Source organism: Humulus lupulus, chromosome 5 (genome assembly GCF_963169125.1).
Source record: "Humulus lupulus chromosome 5, drHumLupu1.1, whole genome shotgun sequence".
Taxonomy (NCBI): Eukaryota; Viridiplantae; Streptophyta; class Magnoliopsida; order Rosales; family Cannabaceae; genus Humulus; species Humulus lupulus.
Window position 1 is genome coordinate 244,443,592 of NC_084797.1, and position 23,519 is coordinate 244,467,110.

Consider the following 23,519-nt stretch of genomic DNA (forward strand, 5'->3'; position numbering starts at 1 on the left):
CCTGTAGCCCCAGTTCCCAGCCACCTACATGACCCCGCGAACCCAGCCAGAGAAAAAAATCAAGAGGAGGGTTTTTAGGTTTTGGATTTTCAAACAATAATCTTCAAAATAAAAAATCTATATAAAAAAAAAAACTATGTATAAGGTTCATAAACAAATTGTATTAATCAATTTATCCTTAAAATTAAAAAAAAAAACTCACCAAAATGGGTCTAGAAAGTCGGAGGCACCACTGGTTGTTGGGAGAAAACCCAAGTTTTCAAATTTGGGAGAATGAGGGGCTCGGGGACGATGGCTGTGATTTAATACTGGACGCACCATCTGCGTCAGTGGGCAACTGACGCTAACGACGCACTGACGCAAACACATCGTTAGCGTCAGTTGCCCACTAACGCGAACAGTGTGTTAACGGTGTCAGTTGGCCACTGACGTAAACTTCGCTAATTAACAGTGTTAGTGTTATCACTAACGCAAATAGCCATGCATTTGTGACATTGCTCAACTGCCACAAATGTTGATTCTCGATTAACGACGTCAATCAACTGCGTTAACCGGTGCGTTTGACTGATACAAAATGAGTATTTTGGTGTGTTGAATGTGTGCAAGGAAGTACAAATATTAAATAATAGTAGTAAGAATGGAATGTCTAGAAGTAGAAGTAGGAGTAGGAGTAGGTTATAGTATTTGACGTATCATAATTTAACACAACAGTAAACAGTTGAGCTAATAAGTAAGATTGGTAGACATAATAATATGATGACATGAGTAGCTAATGATTATGAAAATCAAACAAACCAACCATAGGAAAGGAAGGTATGAAAAAGGACTGAAGTGAAGAGTGAGTGAGTGAGTGAGTGATAATCAAAATTGCACCTAAAGAGTTGGAGTGTTTGGTATTGAATTTGGTAATTGGGCTTTTTGGGTTGGGTTGGGTTGGGTTGTTGGGTCGGGTTAGACTAATCTAGACTAGACTGGGTATGGTTTATGGTTTATGGTTTATGGTTTATGGTTTGGCAGTTAACAAACAAAAAAAAACCAAAAAAAAAAAGTGAACATCATTAATCAACATGTGTGGGTGTGGCTTTGATTGAGTCGGTAGTAGCTAGCTGTTTTTAGGCCTTAGCAGCTTTAGATAGGGAATAGAAGAGAGACTGTGAGACACAGAGTATTTGGTATTTATATCTACAAATAATAATAATAATAAAAAAAAGATTATATAAATAGGCTGCCTCTCCAGGCTCTTCTCTTCTTTTCTCTTTTTGCTGAACTGCTTTCTCTGCTCACTGTTCTATAATCATATCATATCGTATCATATCATCTCTCCCCAATCCAAATTCGATTCGATTCAATCCAATTTCAATTTCATAGAAGAACAAAGGTGAAGCGGAGATGGGGGATGAGAAATCCATAGAAGAACAAATAGGGAAAGCAGTGGAAGAGGCCAAGGACTTGCATGACGCCGCTGTCTCCTTCGTCTCCAAGACTTCCACCGACGAACAATCCCTTCGCCACCGTGCTCAATCGCTCGACTCTTCCTTTCGCCGCCTTCGCTCTTCCCTTTCGTCCGTCACTCATTCCGATCCCAAGCTCGCTGAAAAGGCAATTCCTTTTTTCCTTTCTTCTCTTTTTCCAATCCAATCCATGCAAGATTGCCACTATTAAAAATCCCCCCTTTTCTCTGTTTTTCACTTGCGTGTGTTTACAGCTCGAAGAAGATTTGCACCGCGCTAGATGTCTCCTCGCCGATGGAGACGCCGCTTCTTTTCTTCCTGCCAAAGCTCACGGTCAGCCCCTTTTCTCTTTTCTTTACTCTAGAAAGTTTTAGCTTATTGATTCAAATCTATTGTTCCATACTTCATTTCAGGTCGCTTTCTGAGAATGTTTCTGGGTCCTATTAATGTCCGTGCCTCTCGCAAAGACATTCAGTTGAAGGTCAAAGAGGAGTACAACAGCTATAGGGTATGCTTTAGTTTCTTTTGAAATGCATTTTTAAGTTTGCATGAAAATGAATATTCATGCCATTGTTTAGATGTATGAAAACGAACCTATCTCAACCCAATGTCTACCAACCACTCCTGCTGTGGCTTTTCTCGATTGCTTGTTGATACTACTGTCAATTACAACTTCACTAGCTATATTATCTCATTGAACAGGATAAAACTGCCCTCCTGTTTCTTCTATTCCCATCCCTTCTGCTTATTTTAAGATCTTGGATTTGGGATGGATGCTTGCCAGCATTCCCAGTTCAGCTATACCAGGTGTATAATCTCATACTGTCGTATTGTCTTTAAAGTTTTGGTGGTACTGCTAATTCATATTCTGATACTTGATTCTCATTTCATTTGAGTTGACGTATGAGTCTACAATTTTTCAGGCATGGCTATTGTTCCTATACACAGGTCTGGCATTGCGTGAAAACATACTTAGAGCGAATGGAAGTGACATTCGTCCATGGTAAAAGCATATGGTTTTACTGAGTCATTATAGTTACTCATCAACACTCTTTTCGATTAGGGGATTCTGCAACATATACTGCTTCCTCATTTGAGTAAAAGTTGTCTCCAATGCCTATTTGGTCAATCCCACAGTTATATGCACCACATTTTTCTGCCTTTTCCTTAAAAACAACTCCCAATTTCTGATATGAAATTCATATTCATTTCATTCTTTTATACGTGTCATGGTATCTTCCTATGCAATTTCTTTACAAAATACTCATTATAATCTGTTACTCAAGGCTTTCTACTTTAGCTCAACTTGGGATCATGTAAAGATGACCAAAGATTTGCCTTCTTTGTGTGATTGGCTTTTGAGGTGTGCCGTCAGTGATTTTGGTTTGTTTTATTTAAAAATATTTATTTGCTGTTCCGAAATACTTGGTTCTAGTTGGCATTGACTGTTAAGCACAAAATGTACTTTTGGTTTTCCTGTCCATATGTAGGTTACTAATTTCAAAATAAAAATTTACCAAACAGGGAACATTAATTTCCCATAAAGTTAGGAAATCCTAAAGAAAAACAGAAAAATTAAAAATGGAACCACCAAAACTGTCCTACCTACCAGCTCCCAGACCCTCAATATTTAAGAAACAGTCACACTTTAAAACTCTTTAACACTTCATTCAAAGCGCCACCCAAAACAACTCCTTCCCGGATAAATATTGAACACCTTTACACTCTTCTATCAAAGTGCCACCCCAAAATAACTCGTTTACAGGTATCTTCTCACCTGAAGACACTGAGTCTTAAAAATTCTTTGATTTCTCTCAATTCAAACAGCCCCAAAAAATAGCCTAAAAAGCTCTATGCATTAATTCCATAGTCTACAAAAAGTGGTTCTTAATGCCAATTCAGAATCTCATATATTAGAATCAAGACCATATATCTAATGGCAATCTTCTACGATGATCTTCACAAACACTTATAAATCAAGTTTAGACCAGATTTCTAATGCCCAAAATTCCTTTGGATTTAGAACGAATGTCTCCTCTCATGCCACAAGGTGATCAGATTTTTGATATCTTGCTCATTTCACAAAATATATTTTATTAATCTTTCTATCTTGTTAGCTACATGTATAGGAACCTGAAACAAAGATAGACAAAAAAAAGGTTGGTAAAGCTGAAAGAATTGATTCAATCGTCGTTAGAAATGTCCCCGAATTGAGTCTCTTGGCCACCTTTCTCACCACTGGCTTTGAAAATGTGAACTGAGAGGGTTATGTCAAACATACTTCAATGGCCTCTGCTGTTCATAAATTCCCATTGAACCTGCCCACTTCGCTAATGAATCCTGCTTCATATTGATTCCTAGCAGACAGCAATTGGCTTTGGAACATATTAATCAAAGCCCTGAAATCTAGCAGAACATCTTTAGCATCTATTTTGGAAGAATCCTGTAACAAAATAGCTTTAGATTTATCACATTAGCTTGCAGGCTGGATGCTTGGTTCATGTTAACGTGGGTATGTTTTCTTCATGTCTTTTGTTGTTTCTGAATACTTGATTTAGGTTTGTGTGGACTTTTAAGCATGTCTTCTCGTTTTGGATGCCTGTAAACAGTATGTATATACTGCATATGAACTGCTTGTTTTATCACATTTCTAGTTTTTCGATGCCTATTGCCTATTAACTGTAGTTTCAAAGCTGTTTGCCAAATGCTTGGTTCATGTTAATATGTATTTTTACATGTCTACATGAAGTGCACTTTTACATGTCTATGATGTTTTGCAAATTAGTTATAGAATCTTGCGTTTTCTAGACCACTTTTATGTGTGTGCGAGTTATGAATTTATTTTACATATTATGCCAGAGTGGCATGACCATTTAGGGAGAGAGAGAGAGAGAGAGAGAGAGACCAAAAACGGCAATGGTTGTAATGAATGGATACTTGTTATGGAAAAGAAAAAAAACAGACACTGAGGGGTGAAGCAAAGAATGGCAGTTGGTGGGGAAAGAAAGAAAGGAAGAGAAACATTGTTGTCAAGTATCCAGGGTTTCAAATGAACTCCGAAAGGTTTCAATGGTTGTAATGAGTGGAAACTTGTTATGGAAAAGAAGAAAAAAAAAGACAGAGGGGTGAAGCAATGAATGGCAGTTGGTGGGGAAAGAAAGAAAGGAAGAGAAACATTGTTGTCAAGTATCCAGGGTTTCAAATGAACTCCGAAAAAGTTTTAATATCCAACAATTTACTGACTATTTTCCTCGTAGTTTTACTGGACCAGCGTCTTTCTGAAACAAACCAAAATCTGAGTATAGTAACAAGAACTTGAATAACCAAGTATTACACACAATTTGATTTATACAAACTATTTTCTTGTGAAAGCTTTACACATGCTGTTACTTCTCTAGGCCAAAGTCCCATTCCTTTTTCTTTGAGATAGGAAAATATTTTGACCCAGAAAGAACCTATCTTTTGCATTTTGGGGTTTGGCTGAGTGATTGGTGGCTCACTTATAACCTAGTCAAAGTGGTTGATGATTCAGAGACACTGTTGTCTATTGGATAATAATTGTTTTTACAATTGAAATATTAGCACTAAGCCTTTATATTGTGCAAGCAACATCTAGTATTTGTTCTTGTCAGATTAGCTGACTGGAAGATGGTATTTGTCAGACTGTTCATAAATGCATATTATTTATTATGTGTTTAGTATTGTCTCTTGTGATAAACCACAACATACTTTGGCAGGTGGATATACCATCACTATTGTGCTATGCTCATGGCCCTTGTTAGTCTCACTTGGGAGATTAAAGGACAGCCAAATTGTTCTCAGAAACAGGTAGGTTTTATCTGATTCCATATTCATATGCTAATGTTGTAGTTTGCAGTTGATTAAATTAGTTCATTCTTGTACAGAGAGGTGTGCAACTTTTCCTACAATGGGCCATGATGCAAGGAGTAGCTATGCTTTTACAAAATAGATATCAACGCCAGAGACTCTATACTCGTATTGCATTGGGAAAGGTATCATTTCCACTAACTTTTCACTTAATAAATTGATGCATGTGCTGGTAGTGTGTAAAACTTATTGCTTCATCTTTTTAGAGTGATTTCAATTAGATTTAATAAAGTTAGTTTTACATATGTATAGAATATAAAAATATACTACATTCTACTTATAATGATTATAATGATATGTTAGGATAACTGCCTCCCTCTCTCTCAATAGCATTTTCTGTTTAACTACGAATATTCTTTTTATCATTAGTCAAATTATAATACATTCTTTATAATTATTAGTTCATTTTGCTCAAAGTAAGTTATTAATTAATTTGTTTATTTTTTTGAAGGCTAAGAGGATGGATGTCGTTTGGGGAGAGACTGCCGGTGTAGATGGCCAGTTGTGGGTGCTCTGTCCTATACTTTTTATTTTGCAGGTAATTAGACCATGACTTGACCATTTATGTTAAACAAATAAAAATCATGTAACTATAAGCTTGGAACTGATTATTATTCTTTTGAGCCATAAGCATTACTGATGTAGAGATATTGGTATGGTACCTGTTTTATGTTTTTGCTTATTATCATATAGTAAGTTTTTAAGAATTCTATTTTTTCTAGTGTCCTGGGCGTATTAGTTTAACTAAAACAAACAGTATTTTGGTAAAAATTTGGGGGGAAGGAGTTTAATAGATTCAGGATTCTTTAGTGCACTGTGCCATGGTATCAGTTAAAACTATTTTACTTGAATTAGGACCAAAGTCTATTAACCCAATAATTTCCCTCTAAACTCAGCGACAGGAGTATATACTAAGCTGAATTTATTCCTTTTTCATCAGATATCTATCTGCATTGGCTTAGTTGTGATGCCATCAACATCTATAGTTGATAAGGCAATAAATGTACTCTGATCTGTGATATTCTTTGTTCATTAACAATGATATCTTTGAAAGATAATTTTGTGCATATCTTCATTAGATTAGATGCCATGTGATGCTAAAAGCGATTGGTAGTGGATTCTGGTATATAAGGCATTTTGAAGATACAACACTTGTCAAGGTGTAATGGTAGTTTTTCTTCTTTTGTCTTACTCTTAGGGTTTTGAAGCGTATGTTGGACTACTGTTGCTCAGAACCGCATTGGATGGGGTTGTTTCTGAATGGCAGGTAATGTTTAAAGTCTACTCAAGTAGTTCACCTGGTCACTGTTTTTTTCCTCAAGTAAAATATGAGAGTGAAAGTGAAGACATATTTAATACTGAATGTGGAAAACTATTGTTTGCAGGTGATATTTTGTGGGATCCTTTTGGTGCTAATGGCAGTTGGCAACTTTGTAAATACCGTACAGACACTGATGACAAAATCAAGGTTCAAGGCAAAGATGAAAAGAAGCAAGAGCAAGCATGAATTATAGTATTATTATTGTTATTATTATAGTAGGGCATTCATTCTCCAATCCAATCCAATCCAAGTTGTTAGAATCAGTCGAACTCAGAGCTTTATACAATCTTCCAACTTTTTTGTGTTGATCAGACAAGTTGTCAAAAGCCTCCAAAGCCAGTGGAAGTGTCTTTTTTATAAAAAAGAAAAAGAAAATATGTTCATTCTGACATTAATACGGATGTATGATCGATGATCTGATCTGAGCCATTTACATGCTCTTGCATGAAGTAGTAGTTTTCTGATAGCTGAGGTTTTATTTACTGTTTAAGTAGAGTTGGTTAATTACTACTAGAAATGCTATTTTGCTTTAGTGTTTTAGACATAATAATATCAAGCTCAACCCACTTTTAATTATGATTGCGGTCCTATTATAACACTATTAGATTACGTAACTCCTTCAAGTAAAGGACTAGAGTTAGATACTATACTAGTAAGAAAAAACAACCAGTTTCCAAGTCTCAAGTCACTTTAAACGGTTGCAGATGTTCCAACTTATATAACTTCTCATCTAAATGATGCTTACATCAAATTGGGTTTTTTTTTTACTGGAAAAGAGTATTTACTATTTAGTGAGCTCACATTTGGTTTTGTCAGAAATGTGTATATATATATATATAAATGAAGTATTTTGTCTAAGCATTTTGGGCAACAACAAAAGAAAAAAGTATAGTTTGTTAAGGCAACTTTTTTACCGCCTTGAGTGAGAGTCAGTCGGCCTTTCCTGGCAGACAACCCATGTGGTGAGTGGTATAATAAAGGTTAAAGATGGAAGACAACAAGTTATACATACATAGTTCCCATGGCCCCCCATATCATATCATATTATATATATATATTATGCCATATATACCCACCCATATATTGTTGTAATTACAAACCAATCACTATTAATCACTGCCAAGTATTAGTGGTGGTTGTTTTAGCATGGTAGAGTCATGGCATGGGATCAGATGCATAACGTTTTCCCTTGTAAAATTCTCATTTTGCATAAATATATACAATATAATATATGCTTTTTTCACTTTTGGTACAGAGAATATATATATATATATATGTATATAAAAATCCAAGTCCCAAGTACGTAGTACGTAGTACAGGCTGTGAGCATTAATCTTAAGTAATAATTAAGTTCAAATATGAATATGATCTGACACCCTAACAAGGGTACTCTTTACTTGGGTCCATGTGCTCTACAGTCTACACTTAGATATCATATTAGTTTATTTCGTACAAACAAAAAACAATACAATCGATAAAAGTAATACATATAGTACTTTCTCAGTCCTCATACAATTATATAAGATTACACAAATGCACATGCGTGTTTGCCATATATATATATTTATGTACATAAAAACTGCTTGTGATAATGGGCAGGCCAGTTATAATGGATGTGTATGTAGTTTGTGATCACTGTAATGTAATTAATAACAATTTTTTTTATTTTTTATTTTTTTTTTAAAAAAGGTAGAAACATGTATCATAAGAAGGCACATGGTAGGGCATGTCCTAAAACAAGAGGGGTCACTGAAAATATTAGAGAGAAGAGTAGGTTAGTTGGATTACTATTTGGATTAGCTAGGGATCCCACCTTCCTCTTCATATATTGATCATCCATCGTACGTGTCAGTGGATTTAATAATGGCCATTCTCCATTTTCCATTTTCCATTTTCCATTTCTTTCTTATATATACAGCAACCTACTATACACATATGCATATCTTTTGTATTACTTTTGGTGGTGTGATTTTTTTTATGACTATGTTTATTCTAGTAATTTAGAGTATTATGTAAATTTTTAGAAAATTATAAATAATTTATAGTACTAAAAACAATGTATTGCAAGCATAATTAACTTTTTTTATACGTTTGGAAAACAAGTTGTTTGAACTTAGCTTTCGGCACGGTAAATTATTCAGAATTTTCTAAAATTTACAACAAGTATAATATACACGGTTATAAAAAATCGTGCAAAAAACTATTTATTATAGCAAAATACAAAAAAAAATCATCAGTATAACTTTTTTTCTAGCCCTCTATATATATATATATAGGACAATTTTTCTATGGGGACTTTATTTTAAGCCCTACCAGTGGGGCTCTCTGTGTTTCTTGACCCGTGAACAGTTTTCGGCACGATTTTTTTTATGGCCATGTATATTGTAGCTATTTACTACATCATGCAAATTTTTAGAAAATTCCGAAGAGTTTACAGTACCGAAAACTAGGTTCAAACATGTTGTTTTCCACGCGCATAAAAAAATTAGTCACGCGTGCAACAACATGTTTGAACTTAGTTTTCGATATTGTAAATTATTCAGAATTTTTGAAAATTTGTAGAATGTTCTAAATAGCTACAAAATCATACCGAAAACTACTCACAGGTCAAGAATATTGATAGCCCGTAAGGAAGCACCAATAAAAAAAATTTCATTTATATATATATATATATGCTACTACTATACTCTATTCCATTTTTTTAGACTTTTTATTATTAAAAAAAGATGATCATTATTACTTTTGCTTCACAACAAACGGTTGGATTCCTTTTAGTTTTTCCAATGAGATTCATAATAAGATTCTCGGCGCATGAGTCTACAGTGTTTGCAGTTAAAACTATAATTTGTTTTATTTGTATATTAAAAATAATTGTGTCTATATATTTATAGATATATATTGCTAAGCTAGCTAGTTTGTTTTGCAGGTTACACATTATTATAAAAAGAAAGTTTGAGAAATTAATTGCAGTGTCGACGATGTAGTTAGTCACCAGATATATATATATAATGCCACTGCCACGTGGTACTGAAATATATGTATATATATATCTCACCAAGAGTACTGCTTCTTCTGTATATATTATATATCATAATAAATGACAATGAATTAGATCATCAAATAGTGTTACTACTGTACTCCCGCTGACTTTGTAACTTTTTTGTATTATTGCCTACTCTAAATAGTTTAATCATACTTATAACTTAATTAAAAATACACTAATCTTATGTCATCTTTATTAATTTAGCCATGGAGAGATATATTGATTATTATTCATGCTGTAATTCCTTTCCTTAATTCCCATGCTCATCAAAGTAAGAAAATAGAAGAGAATTGATGATCATATATATATATATTTGTGATTGAATAAATAGAAAAAGTCAATAAAATAAATGAAAGGTCAAAAAGAAAAATACACTGTTAGAATTAATAATTATTAAAACAACGAAAGCGACAGTGCAACCGAACCATGCATATTACAATTTGATTAACTAAGAGAGAGAATTGAACAGTGAGTAATTTTCATTATTCGTTCGAACAAAGCAAATATAATAACTGTCATTCTAACTCGAAATAAATTATTGCTCAGAAGAAAATGATGACAAAATTCCATAAGGAAAAAAAATAAGAAGAGAGAGATACTGAAAATATTATCTGTTTCTGAAACTGTGTTTGAACAAGTATAGCTGCTGCTTATTTTCCGTGCATGCATGCATGCATTATATATATACATACATATATATATATATATATGCATGCTTATAAATCTCTTACTTAATTCAATCCCTTTCCCTCCGTTTGGCCTTCTCAAACGGCTGGTTTTATTATTCACCAACAAATAAATCAATCAATCAATTAGAAGAAAATCTCAAACTACAAGCTTTGGCCGCCGTACGTACGTCCAAATATATATATATCATCATCATCATCATCAGCAAAGCTAGCTACTCATATCTATAGTACCGATCTTGAAGGAACAAAAACAAGAATTGCAAAAAAAGGAAGAAGAAGAAGAAGAAGTTGAGGATGCTTGGGCACGAGTATTCTTGTATATACCCAAAAAAAGAGACAGGAGAGGAGTGGTGCGTAGTTCCAAAGGTATAGAAAGAATGAGTATTTAGGATGGAATTGTTAGTGTTACGAGATCGAGGGATTTCAAGTAGTGATGATATCTGGAAATGGGCATGGCATGGGTGTTAGAATTTTCTCATAGATAGATAGATACATAGTAGTATATATATATATATATGGTACAAGAATGGATGATGATATCATTATTGAACCATGGGCATGGCCAAGAAGGAAGATGGTGACTCATTTCCAGTACCCCCATTGGAAGGCCCTGTACTTTGTCTCTGGAATTGCATTTTATAATTAGCCATTTTCCTCTCTACGTCATCAGCACGATCAATAATAATGTCTTCTTCTTCTTCATCTTCGTCTTCTTCGTCATCTTGATCATCATCGTCGTCGTCGTCATCCTCATTCTCGCTGTCTACCAGTTCCTCAAGCCTATCGTAATCATTCACTAGAGGAACTAGCACTGCTTGTGTTCCTCCACCACATTTCTCCTGTTCATGAACTTTCATCAACTCCATCACAATGTCTTCTGGCTTCATATACAAAACAATAATCAGCAAAGAAAGAGTATCTCTACACACACACACATATATATATATGAACTTGTACGTAAATATATGTATATATATGATGCATAAAGAAGGGATTAAATTTACCTTCCCCGTTGCTTGTCCGAAGCCGCTGGTGGCAGCCACAGAGCTTTTGTTTTCTGTTCCTATGTTGGCTGCTGCAGCCGGCTGTGCTGTTTTTGGTGCTTGATTATCAACCGCTGCAACAGTAGCTCTTCGAAAATCGCTCTGGGGCTCCTGCGGCGGTTGTGGCTGGGGCAGCTGTGCTGCTGGTGTAATGCTGCCGCTGCCAATAATCTTCTTGCGGTAGAGGGCATCAAGTTCGTGAAAGTACGGGCAGGTTTTGGCATCCTCTGGGCGTTGCTTGTTGCTCTCCTTGACCTTCTTGAAGTACTTATTGATGTTCTCCCATTTCTCTTTGCATCTCTTGGGGCTCCTCTTGTATCCCATCCGCTGCATCTCTGCCGAAATTTCTTCCCAAAGAGGTCCCTTTGGACCTGCCTCTTGATACTTGGATTCCAGCCCACTTCTCAACTTTATGAGAGCCAGAACTTCTGGCTTCGGCCATCGTGACGACGCTGCTCCCCCAGTAAACGTCTGATCCTGTTGTTGCTGTTGCGGCTGCTGCTGCTGCGGTTGTTGGCTGATAGATCTGCTAGGTGTTTGATATCGATCAGCACTAGGCGATTGGCGGCGCTCAATCACTAGTTGTTGTTGATCGTGGTGCTGCTGCGTTATAACAGGTGGGACTGCCGCCGCAACCACCGGTGCAGGCGCTGGAGGAGGCACAGTAGGGGTTGGAACATGAATAGTAACATTGGGATTGATGCCAGTGGTGGTGTTCAGAGGTGGTGGGGGCGGGGGAGGATCAGGCAAGTGGATTGTCTGGCCGGTAATCTTCTGCAGAAAAGAGATAATGGCAGCATCCCTGGATGCCGAAATGGTGCGCTCCTGAGCCATGAGTTCGTGCTCTCGACTCAGTCGAGCCATCTCTTGTCTTTTCCAAGCCTCATCTCTTATCATCCTGTCCTGTTCTCTCTTTTCAATCACCTCCAAGAATCTCTGCTGCATTGCCTCTTGTTTTTGCATAACCTGTTTCATTAGATTCTCAAAAAACTCCATCGTACTAGCACCATGCCGGCTCGACCAATCTCTTTTTCGTTTGCGGCTGCTTCCTACAACGGCTGGGTTCGACGGCCCACCTTCGAAAACATCATCATCGTCATCGTCCTCGTCGTCTTCTGAGCCGGGAGATGAGGAAGAGCTGTTAGAGGAGAAACTGATGGCGGCCACAGGAGCTGCCGTAATGGGCTGCTGCGAGGGCGGTGGTGCCGGTGTGGACGTTGGCGGCATGGTGGAGTAAGTTGGAGGAGTAATGTTGATATTAGCTGGGAACGAGGAAATGGGCATTGGGTTGCTGATGCCAACTCCGAGAGAGGGAGGAGGGGGGAGGTGGTGAGGAGGTTGGGGGGCGGCGGTGGCGGTGGCGGTGGCGATGGCGGTGGTGGCATGAAGAGCCTCGAGCTCGGTGAAAAACTTGTAGGTTTTGCCATCTTGACGACCGGCGCGGCCTTCTTTGGTTCGTTTGTAGTATTTGTGAACGTTTTCAAATTTTTCTTTGCATTTTTTGCCACTCCTGTTGTATCCCAGCTCTGCTAGTTTCCTGCACACAACAACAAAAACTAATGCAAATGACTAATTTGTCTTAATCATCATAAACCAACAATTATAATATTATTATTATTCTCATTTTACATTTTACATTTCCATAAAGACAAAATAAAAATAAGTAATTAATGCGGTGAGTGCTTCCATCTCCATACGAAAACATCTAGAAAACGATAGCATAAAAATGGAAATAAATAAATAATGATGATAATAATTGAGGGAGAGAGGAAGAGATGGAGCGCGTGTGTTTAGACGCTTAATAAATTAATATTATTGGGGGGTTTAGAAGAAAAGAAATCCTCTCGGGATTTGGAATTTGCACAAAAATAAATAAAATACAATGAATGATTCTTTTGATTAAAATAATTAATTAAGATAATTGAGGAGCTAGGGAATGAAATAGTAGGCGAGTTATTGGTTACAACTCATGCTATATCTGGATCTGGGACTGGGACTGGGACTGGGAGCTGGGACTACTCTACTCTACTCTACTCTATACTAGCATGGGAAGAAGGATTATGATTGATGCCTTTGGCTTTGCCTTTGCCTTTGCTTCTCATCTTCTCATGTCCTTAGCTAGCCTATCCTATATTCTCTCTCTTTCCTTAAAATAATGAAAGGATAAAGAAAAAAGAAAGAAAGATGCGCAACTAAACAAAACTAAACTCTCGTGAAGTGTGATGGAAAGGGATAGAAGAGAGGAGAGAAGGCATGTCATGTGCACTGCTGCACTGCCTCACAATGAACGAATGAATGAAAAGAAAGGAAAGGAATGATTGATGATTATATGTGTGATGCTGATTAGATTAGACCAGACCAGACAACACACAACACAAAACAAAATCAACTCTTTTTTTCCTTTTTATTAATTCGTCTATATAAGATAATATAAAGATGATGATGATGATGATGATGAAGGTAATACCTGGACACATCTTCCCAGAGTGGACCCTTGAGTGAGGCATCGCGGAACACCGTGTCCATCTCCGACCTAATTCTGAGAAGAGCCAATGTTTCTTGGCGAGGCCATCGATTCCCACCACCTCCGCCTCCTCCGCCCGACGACATCGCCATGTACTCGTCTAAATTCACTGAAGACGCTGCAGGTGGTCGGCTGCTGATGGGAGACGCCGCTTCTACTGGCAGCTGCTGCCCACCTTGCTCCATCGACTCACCCGTTCCGCCACCACCGGTATCCTCTGTCGACGACACTCCTCCTCCTCCTCCTCCTCCGCCTACTTCTAGTCCGTGCTGCATATCCTTCTAATTAATAATAATTGAAATAATAATCCTCCGCCTATCAATTAAGCTCAATTGATTTTCCAAATTCTCTGTCTGTACGAGATCGAGAGAAAGAGACCCGACCAGAAAGAGAATCCCGCTAGAGATGGGGGGCTTGGGTTTGGCTTAATAATTTGCCTGTGTCCACTGGAAGAAGAAAAAAAGGATGAAATGGAATGAAACGCATGGAATATTATAGGGTGAGAGAGAGATCCATCGATCGAGTCCAGTCCACTCCAGTCGAGTGGAGTTTTTTAAAATCTTCTTTTAAGGAAAAGCAGCAGTAAAGAAGATAGAGATAGAGAGAGAGAGAGAGAGAATGAGGAGGAGCGAAGCTAGGGAGAAGTAGAAGTAGAAGTAGTAGTAAGAGAGAGCATAATATTCATCCTCATCATCATCAAGTACTGCACTACTGTCTCGTTCTGAGGCCTTCTTCTCTCTCCTCTCTGCTGTTTACTGCTACCGCCCACTTTTATTTTTATTTTTTAAAAAAATAAAATAAAATAAAAATTATGACACAAAAATGAAAATGACTGTGGGAAAGGTACCCAGCGAGGTTGCTACGGCAAAGAGAGATAGATAGCAGCAACAGATGATGGGCTGTGGGGAAGACAGAGATAAATGTAGAGAGAGAGAATGAAAGATGACGATTATGAGGATGATGATGATGATTAAGAAAGAGAAAAGAAAAGAGAGAGAAAGTGGTATATATATATATATAAGTATAGGAGTAGTAAAGAGTAAAAAGATGAGAGAGAGAGAGATAATAATAATAATAATAATAATAATAAGATGCTGTGGTGTCAGGGGCTCTCACTTTGCTGCATCTAATAATTGCCATTAACCATTTTTACCCCATTTTCAATATTTTAATGCCTTTTTCCTATAAACAAACTTATTACGGCTGTGAGACTGTGTATGTATGTGTGTATTTAATAATTAATTAATTAAAAAAGAGAAAAATAAAAAAGAATACTCTACTCTACAACATCACATAACATAACATATAACATGCAAGAGGGATGGGCAAATGATGAGTGTGGGGTGTCTCTACACAACAACAACAACAACAACTATACATACACAAAGTACACTTTCTTCCTTCCTCTACTTCTCTCTCTCTCTCTCTTTTTTTTCTTATTAGTTTTCCATATTTTCTCTCTTAAAACTCTCCTAATATTATTATTGTTATTCTAAACTCCCACACCTTTGCCTTGATCTCTTTTTTTTTCATTTCATCATTAGAATAATTAATTACCTTATCAATCCCACTTTCTCCTACCCCCACAACCACAATATAATACTATATTTCTATGATGATTAATTAGCTGTTTCATTTTTACAGTTTTAATAGTAACCATACAGAATACATAGGAAAAAAAAAAGGTTTTTGTTGAAGGTAGCTAAGCTAGACTTAGATTGAATAATATTTAAGGAGGAGAAAGAAAAGGAGTAAGAGAAAGAGGTTATTTAGGGCTGGGAAGGGAAGGGAAGGGATCGATAGTGTCAGATGACTTTAGTTTAACAGAGTTGTCGGCCCCAACTCCATCTGACATGCTTAATAAGTCCCATGTGATTGGAGCCGTAGGAAAGTAAAAAAATAAATAAAAAAAAAAGAATTATATAATAAAATACCACTCAAAATTCAAAAGCCATTTTCATTAATTAAAAGCCAAAAACTCACATTCTATTAATTGACAGCGAACAATTCCTGTACCACTTAATAATTTTAATTTTTTATAATTAAGAGGTATATTAGGAGAGAAGAGCTAGCTAGGTAGAACTCAACTCCTTCCTTCTATGGATGTTTATTTTTATTATTATTATTATTATTATTTAATTAAATCACATTAAAACAACGTGGGACACCTTGGAGTCTCAACCTTTTATATTTGCTTAGCTGTTGGGATGGGATGATAATGTCCTCTTTAAACCAATTAAACTTATCTCTCTCTCTCTCTCTCTCTCTCTCTGATCACATCCACCATAATTTTTCACCATTTATTTCTTTTATTAATACGCTTTAATGTCTACCATGACATTCAGACGCCTATATAAATATATACTTACAAACAACTTTTTTTTTCTTTTTTCTTTTTTTTAAAAAAAAAAAGAATATATATATATTATGAAAAGGAATAATTAAGGTGAATGCATGATATTAGAAAACACGTTTGAAAGTAAAGTAACAGAGAAGTATGCTTGCTTAATAAGTTAGTTATGTATATGAATGAGGAGAGAGAAAGAAGTTTCAAATATATTAGAGCATTGATCATCATATTAATTAGTAATGATTCATAACAGTGGTAGTAGTAGTTGTCTAACACACACTTAATAATCCTGATTCTGATGGATCATACATTTGCTTTTGTTTGTCTCTATAGCTATATATTTCTTTTTGTACGTATATATATATATATATATTTATATGAACATTTACTCTCTCTCTCTCTATATATATATATATATACAGCTAATAAGTATTTGGTGAGTAAATATATAGGTGGCGATGAAGAAGAAGAAGAAGAAGAAGAAGAAGAAGAAGGTATTATTTATTGTGTGTATTGTATTGTTGAAAAGGAGCTATAGCTAGGGTAGGAGTAATTAATAATTAAGGAGATTATTTGTGATGGTAATTAATTATATATGTGTGGCAGTGGCAGTGGCAAATCATAATCATGATCATCATCGATGAATGAATTAAAGAGAATGTCAGCCATTAATAATAATAATAATAATATAAGTATAGAGAGACTATATAGTATAGGATGATATGTAGGAGATGAGGAGTATAGACAGAAGGGTTTGGAGAAGAAGAATTTAACTTACTTCAAATGATTGGAGTTCAATTCATTAAGAATACTGATAATAATAAATGAATAAATGAATGACGTGGCAGTGAAGAATGGACAAGGAAATAACAGATTGGTACAGCTGTAGCTGGTTGTGTGCGTGGACAAACCAACTCCACTGGGCCGATTATATGTTGGGCCGAGTATTTGGGCCTTGTTGATTGATGCGTGAGTGAGTGAGTGAGTCTCTGATTATAGGATTATATAGTACATTACATTACGTGATTATTAAGGTAAGTTTAAAATGAGGAGGAGGAGGAGTAACTAGAGTGAGTGCACGCAATGAATCAAATTGGTAACTGTTATAATCACATGTAATTCATGTGAAGCTTTGCACATTTAATGCGTCTCCCACATGATTCCTTTCCAAAATTATTAGGCATTGTCTTCATTCTAGTACACCAATAGTGTCTGTCTAGTCTAATGACTTACTCGTATAATAATAATAATAATATAACCTTGTGATTCCAAGTCCAATAGCAGGAAGGAATTGGCTTGAGTCAACACTCAACAACAACATTCGATATATATGTGTCAAAAGAAAAAAAAAAAGAATTTGACTGACAAGTGAAGATGAAGACGTTTATGATTCACTGACTGTCAGTACGAACATTTATATTTATTAACATAACATGGCAATGGCAATGGCAATGGCAATGGCATACTCAACAATCAATTCCAATGAAGTTACTTTCCACTCCTTTCTACATCAGCCATCACCAAACACATGCACTTCATTTTCAGCCCACAAATCCAACACAACCCAACCCAACCCAACCTACCAGACCATAATACCATACCATACCATACCATACCATACCATTCTCACTTATATAAACATACAACAAAACAAAAAACACGAGCAGAATCAGAAGAAAGAACTTCATTGCAATTCCTATTGAACAAAATGAATGTCACTGCTAGTTTTCATATCAATTTTAACAACTATATCACTCTACGCTATCTGCAATTCAGAACATATTCTCAATCTATTTTCTTTTGAAAGGGTCAGAGTAAATATAGCAGAGATATATGATGATTTTCACATGGAATCAGCAACAGAACCCGAAGATCCTTTTCTACACTGCCCTACTCTAAGGGTTAATATTTCTTCACTGTCTTGGTTCACTTTGCAGCATAACCTGCGCGGTACCTGTCCAAGTTCAAATTCAAGGACATTAACTTATTAGGAATAGTAATAATATGATCATTTTACACATTGTTCGAATTACTTTTCCTACTAGTTTAGTTTGTTTGCCTATCTATATAAACTCCTATGATCACTATTAGTCTATTTTTGTTTTGTTTCTTTTAGAAATCTCATTTATTCTACTCTCTTTAAATTCCTCACCTTCACTCTCTCTCTATTCTTCTCCACATTTTGATTCTCTCTCAATCTCCCAATCAATTCTCTTCCATGACTCCCGGGACTAGTTTTCTTATGTGTCTTATGCAAAGAAAGTGGTTGGATTGTCAGGCTTAAGATCATACTACCTCTCATGCAAGCATCAAGACTTGAGTTGGAAATGTTTACTGAAGTTTTAACTATCCAAGGTCAAGTTCTAGAACAGCAAGATTCTTGACAGTATATAAATTATTATTATTTGATGCATTAGTATCATTTGTAATAATCTTCAGGATTTTTATCTAGTTTTGAGGAATAAAGATTATTCTATTCATTTGTAGTTTTATACTTAGAAAGCCTAGAGATTAAAAAAAAAAGGAACAAGATCGTACCAAATGCCACTTCTTGGTTAGCGGATGCCCCAACACATGAATTCTTTGCACATGGCGAAAATCAAGCAAGTGAGGAAAGCAGAGAAACTTCCTCTTTAAATCATCTTTGCCTCTGGCACGAGCATATGAACCTATCGAAAAATTACCTTCCCTTCCAACATCTTTTAAGAAAAAAAGGATAGGCTTCTTACAAATAGATTTGTAGGGATCTCTGGTGTCAAAATCAAACTCATTCCTATGACTTATGCCATTCCAAGCAGAAAAAGTTTGCTCAGAGCGCTCTAACTCACGAGGAAGCACAATGTTGGGGAACACTTGAACAACATAACCAAGCGAGACTGCAAAAGTAAGGTGGCGACCATGATCATAGCAAATTGATCGTTGTAAGAAGCTATTGGGGTCAACTTTCATTGCCTTTGTAAACAGTTTCAAACTCTCCAAAGAGCTCAAGCCAGGGTAGAAAGGGTCGACTGCTTCAACATGATGAACTGATAGAAATGGTGCAATGGGATGAGAGGATAAAAGACCGTGTGCACTGCCTCTAATATCCCACTGGCTCCGAAAGAATTCAAAAAAATAGCAAAACAAAACCAAATTCAAGACTTCCATCATAAAGTAGTGCAAAACAAAACACATAACACAACTCAACTTAAATAAAAAGAAAAATGGATGGCAGATATGTACCTGGTGGAATCCAAGTTCTCTAGTTAAAGGTATTCCCAGCTCGGTGATGCATGCATGAAGCCTATCATCACTCCCATAGAGCTTTGGATATCTCTCTAAACAATCATCTTGAATGCGGGAAAGCGCTTTGGCCAAAGGGTAGCTAATAGCAACTCCTCCTCCCCCAAAAGCCATGGAATGACTGAAGTAAGAATTGGCTGAATGACTCTCGGAAGGGTTGCCTATGTAAACCATCTCAGAAGGATCGTACTTGCGAAGAACAGTGACGAGGTTGTCAACATTAAAGACGGTATCATCGTCAGACAAAACAAACCAACGGACATGAGGCAAGTTGAGGCGAAAGCACTCAGTCACAATCCGAGAGATTCTGAGTCCAGAAGGGTGGCCGGTGGGGTTGGTGTAACGAAAGCGAGAGATGTCTTCAGATACCATAATTGGGGGCAATAAATCATCACTGTCCTCAGAGGGCACTGCCTCTTCCAACCATACATGGCCACGCATATCGTTGGGACGCCACCAGAGCCTCACGTATTCCTTGCGACGTTTCCAGAGTTGCGATGAACCAGCAATGCCAAAGACAATGTGCTTAAGGGTGAGTTCTGGATACGGAGGAGGTGGAGGTGGGGATGGCAGTAGAGGCGGAGGCAATAGAGACATTACATCATAATGTCGTTTGTTCCAAAGAAGAGAATGAGGGGTGGCTTCCCAGTCCTTCAAGCGGTGCCAACAGCGGGTGGTGGTACCAGAGAAGACAAGAGAAAGCCAAGCAGTGGTGGCAATTAGGAGTGCTGCAACAGCCACGACAGCAGTGCCCATGCTGCTCTGGCGCCATCGACGACTTCTGGACCTTAAGAAGCTATGATCATGTTTAATGCTTGTAGGTGTGGTCGTCATATTCATCACCATCAGCTTTCATACTACAAAAAAAAAAAGCAAATAGAAGTAGATTAAGAAGCAACTTTAGCTATACTTCTAGTATCAAATTCATTACAAGCAACTTAAAAATTCGTGGGAATACAAGAAGTTGCTCATTTAACCAGATTTCAAAGTGCACTTTTAAAGCCAATTATGAAAAACCCACATTGAAAATATACTTATAAAGTCGATTTTCTAACAATCATCGTTAAAAAGCGCACTTCAGAATCAGAAGCAGATTTTAGATTTTCTAACAATCCCAACTCGCAAGATAGAAAAGTAACCAGACATGAGAGGAAAAAAAAGAACTGTGGATGTGTAATTTTAGTTCTCACAAAATATAAAACGAAACTAACAAATTAGAATACATGTGAACAAAACACATACATAAATATATATTCGAAGAATGAGTATGATAATAAAACGAAATAAGAGGTTGATGACCAAATGAATATATAGTACACGACAAGTTGATCAACTAGGAGTGGTATGCAACTCTTCACAGAGGTTGATTGATTTGACCATGTAAATATGTAATGTATTACTGTTTACTGTCAGTAGTAAGTTAAGGCAAGAAAACGAAAAAGAAACATATGCATGCATATATAGAGGGATGTTTGTGGAGAGGAAATGCACCTATTTGTTACAGTTTGGAACAACAGCAAGAGCTAATGTCTCTAAGCTGAGTTGTTGTTAGACTTAGACACAATTCATATTCATAGCTCTCTCCTCTCCATCATAAGTAAGAGTCAAATCCAAGTGTAGTAATTTCCTTCATTTTCTATAATCTATTACACAAAAGCATGAAAGAATCAGTGAGTAACTCGTATAGAATTAAAACCAAACTCTAAAAAGCATAACAAAGCTGAGTTGAATCGAATGAATTTAGTAACAATAAAATAATAAAAAACCCATCTTTCATTTAACAATTTTAAAAACAATAATAGCAGGTGAAAACGTGAGCATGCATAAAAGAATAAAGATAGTGCTATAAACAATGTTATCCATGGAGTCTTGAGAAAGTAATGCAACAACATACTGCGAGTCTTGTTATTCATGGACTTTGGGAGCTGAGAGTGCGATGGCCTGGGCGGCGGGTAGGAGTTTGTTTGGGGTAAGCCGCTAAGGCAAAGGGGGTCAGTGGTTAGGCTTAGGATATGGGGAAATCTGGGATTTTTACTTAGTTTTGAGAAATTGAAAATGAAAAAAGTGATAGTGACGAAAGAGAAAGGTTTACCTTTTCAGTGAAAATGATTTGGGAGTTGGGACAACCGAAGCAACCCCACTCCCCTCCCCGTCGGAAATACAAAACAGACGGTGCCTTGCCTTCTTCCGGTGGCGGTGGCTCAAATCTATTGGTCCATTTCCAAAGGCCACCGAAGACAGTTTTTTTTCTTTTCTTTTTCAGTTACATGGCTTTCCCTCTTCCTCAATAAGCCCATTTGATTTAAATTTCATTCTAAATGGGCTCTTATCCATTATAGGAAATTACAAAAATACTTAAAAAAAAATTAAATATATAGATTTGTTCTTTTTTTACAAAAATAGGGTGGAAAAAAAATAATATAAAAAAATTGTGAATTGGAACTGTAGAAATAATCAAGTAGTACTCCTCATAATTTTGATCAAGAGTATGCTCCTATCTATGGATTAAAAACGATTTGATGAAGAAGAAATTAGGGTGAAAAATTCCTACCGAAATAAGCAGAAGTTTCAACTAATAAGATTCTTAGTTATTTTATTTATTTATTGAATAAGTGGTGATCCAACGATTCTTACTTAAGGAAATTTTTTGGACTTAGTTTGGAAATATTTTTTTTAACTCATCGTGGTTCTAGTATGATTAATTTTTTATTATTATTATTCCTATGATAAATTTCCGAAGGAAATACATTAGTTACGTATATAAATGAAAAATCGAGATCTAGATGTGTGACAAAATTAACCCTTTACCTTCTAGGTGGAGTTGTTACAACATGGGCATTCTTCTTAGTAATAATTATTGTAGCATTGGGATAATGGTTAGGAAGATTTGAAATGCATTATGACATTTATTATTTGGACCATATTTGCAATTTATTAACATACTAGATCAAATAAAATATTTGAAAGTGTAAATTTCACAATTGTAACCTAAAAAAGTAAAAGGGTCAAAATGTCAGATTTTACTACATTTACTTAAAATGCAGTTAGATAACATCCTTTTAGATTAGGTATGAAAATGTTTGTCGAACCAATCATAGATTTTGTTGAAATATGTAAGCTAAAAAGATTCACTTTCTTAGAATGCGGTCAAACTTATTCTAATTCAATAAGCATTCTCAAAATTCAATATTATGCCTTAAAGAATACTTGAACCTCTATATATTATCCACAATGGTAGTAAACATGTTAGTAATACGACCTTCTTTAAAAAGGTCTAAGGGATAAACTACTTATAACTATCTAATATGCTTTTGAACTATTAAATTGAAGTAAATGATAGTGTTTTGTGTGATAATTGTGCTAGTTCAAGTTTTATTGTATTTTATTTTTGTATAATTGTTTTTTGTTGTTTTTGTGTTCATTGTTGCTGAAGAAAGATGGGAAATACTTTGAGAATGTTAAGAAATTATTTTGTGTATGTTAAAGATATTTTTGATTGGAAGTTAACAACTAATTAAGTGTGAAATTTTTGTGATAGAAACCCAGTTTTTGCTGCAGCATAATTTTCATAACAAAGCTGCATTTGGTGTAAATTTAAATGATGTGGCTGAGTGAGAATTTTCTTTAAATGAGGTGGAGTTGCTTAATCAATCCATTCACTTTACCAAGATTAGGTCATGTGCAAGGGGCAAGAGAAGAAAATGGGTATTTTTCCTAATTGAGAAAAAAAAAACTCTAAGAAAGAGAATCATCTTCATCAATACACACTTTCAAACCCAAATAGATAGGGAAATTTGAGTTTTTATGCTTAATGGGGTGGTGTAATTCAAAATTATGCTAGGCATTTTTATCATTTCAAAATAATGCCAATTCTTTTTAGCATACCGAAAATACCCCTATCACAACTCTCTCATCTATTTCCTCTTCT

General features: G+C 35.9%; 3 protein-coding genes across 7 annotated transcripts; 1 reads left to right on the top strand and 2 right to left on the bottom strand.

Moving 5' to 3' along the window:
- Nucleotides 1-1,099: 1,099 nt before the first annotated feature.
- LOC133778761 (uncharacterized) lies at nt 1,100-7,126 on the top strand. The gene is made up of 10 exons (XM_062218781.1): nt 1,100-1,599; nt 1,706-1,784; nt 1,865-1,959; nt 2,154-2,258; nt 2,375-2,454; nt 5,189-5,279; nt 5,357-5,464; nt 5,791-5,877; nt 6,538-6,606; nt 6,725-7,126. Exons 1-10 carry the CDS (start codon nt 1,390-1,392, stop codon nt 6,851-6,853), a joined length of 1,053 nt encoding a protein of 350 aa, XP_062074765.1. The 5' UTR covers nt 1,100-1,389; the 3' UTR covers nt 6,854-7,126.
- A 3,112-nt stretch (nt 7,127-10,238) lies between these two features.
- Nucleotides 10,239-15,088, bottom strand: LOC133778762 (trihelix transcription factor GTL1). Of its 2 annotated transcripts, none has more exons than XM_062218782.1 (3): nt 13,903-15,075; nt 11,397-12,972; nt 10,239-11,273 (listed from the first exon to the last, which is right to left on the bottom strand). In XM_062218782.1, the coding sequence occupies exons 1-3, from the start codon at nt 14,232-14,234 to the stop codon at nt 10,935-10,937; spliced, it is 2,247 nt and encodes a 748-aa protein (XP_062074766.1). In that variant the 5' UTR covers nt 14,235-15,075; the 3' UTR covers nt 10,239-10,934. The 2 variants fall into 2 exon arrangements, with proteins under 2 accessions (XP_062074766.1, XP_062074767.1); XM_062218783.1 differs by having other exon boundaries at nt 10,973-11,269; nt 13,903-15,088.
- Nucleotides 15,089-17,708: 2,620 nt separating this feature from the next.
- Nucleotides 17,709-21,863, bottom strand: LOC133778763 (uncharacterized). Of its 4 annotated transcripts, XM_062218785.1 has the most exons (6): nt 21,684-21,863; nt 21,486-21,568; nt 21,083-21,234; nt 19,532-20,448; nt 18,848-19,399; nt 17,709-18,263 (listed from the first exon to the last, which is right to left on the bottom strand). In XM_062218785.1, exons 4-6 carry the CDS (start codon nt 20,435-20,437, stop codon nt 18,153-18,155), a joined length of 1,569 nt encoding a protein of 522 aa, XP_062074769.1. In that variant the 5' UTR covers nt 20,438-20,448; nt 21,083-21,234; nt 21,486-21,568; nt 21,684-21,863; the 3' UTR covers nt 17,709-18,152. The 4 variants fall into 4 exon arrangements, with proteins under 4 accessions (XP_062074769.1, XP_062074768.1, XP_062074771.1 ...); XM_062218784.1 differs by lacking the exon at nt 21,486-21,568; XM_062218787.1 differs by lacking the exon at nt 21,083-21,234.
- Between the last annotated feature and the right edge of the window lie 1,656 nt (nt 21,864-23,519).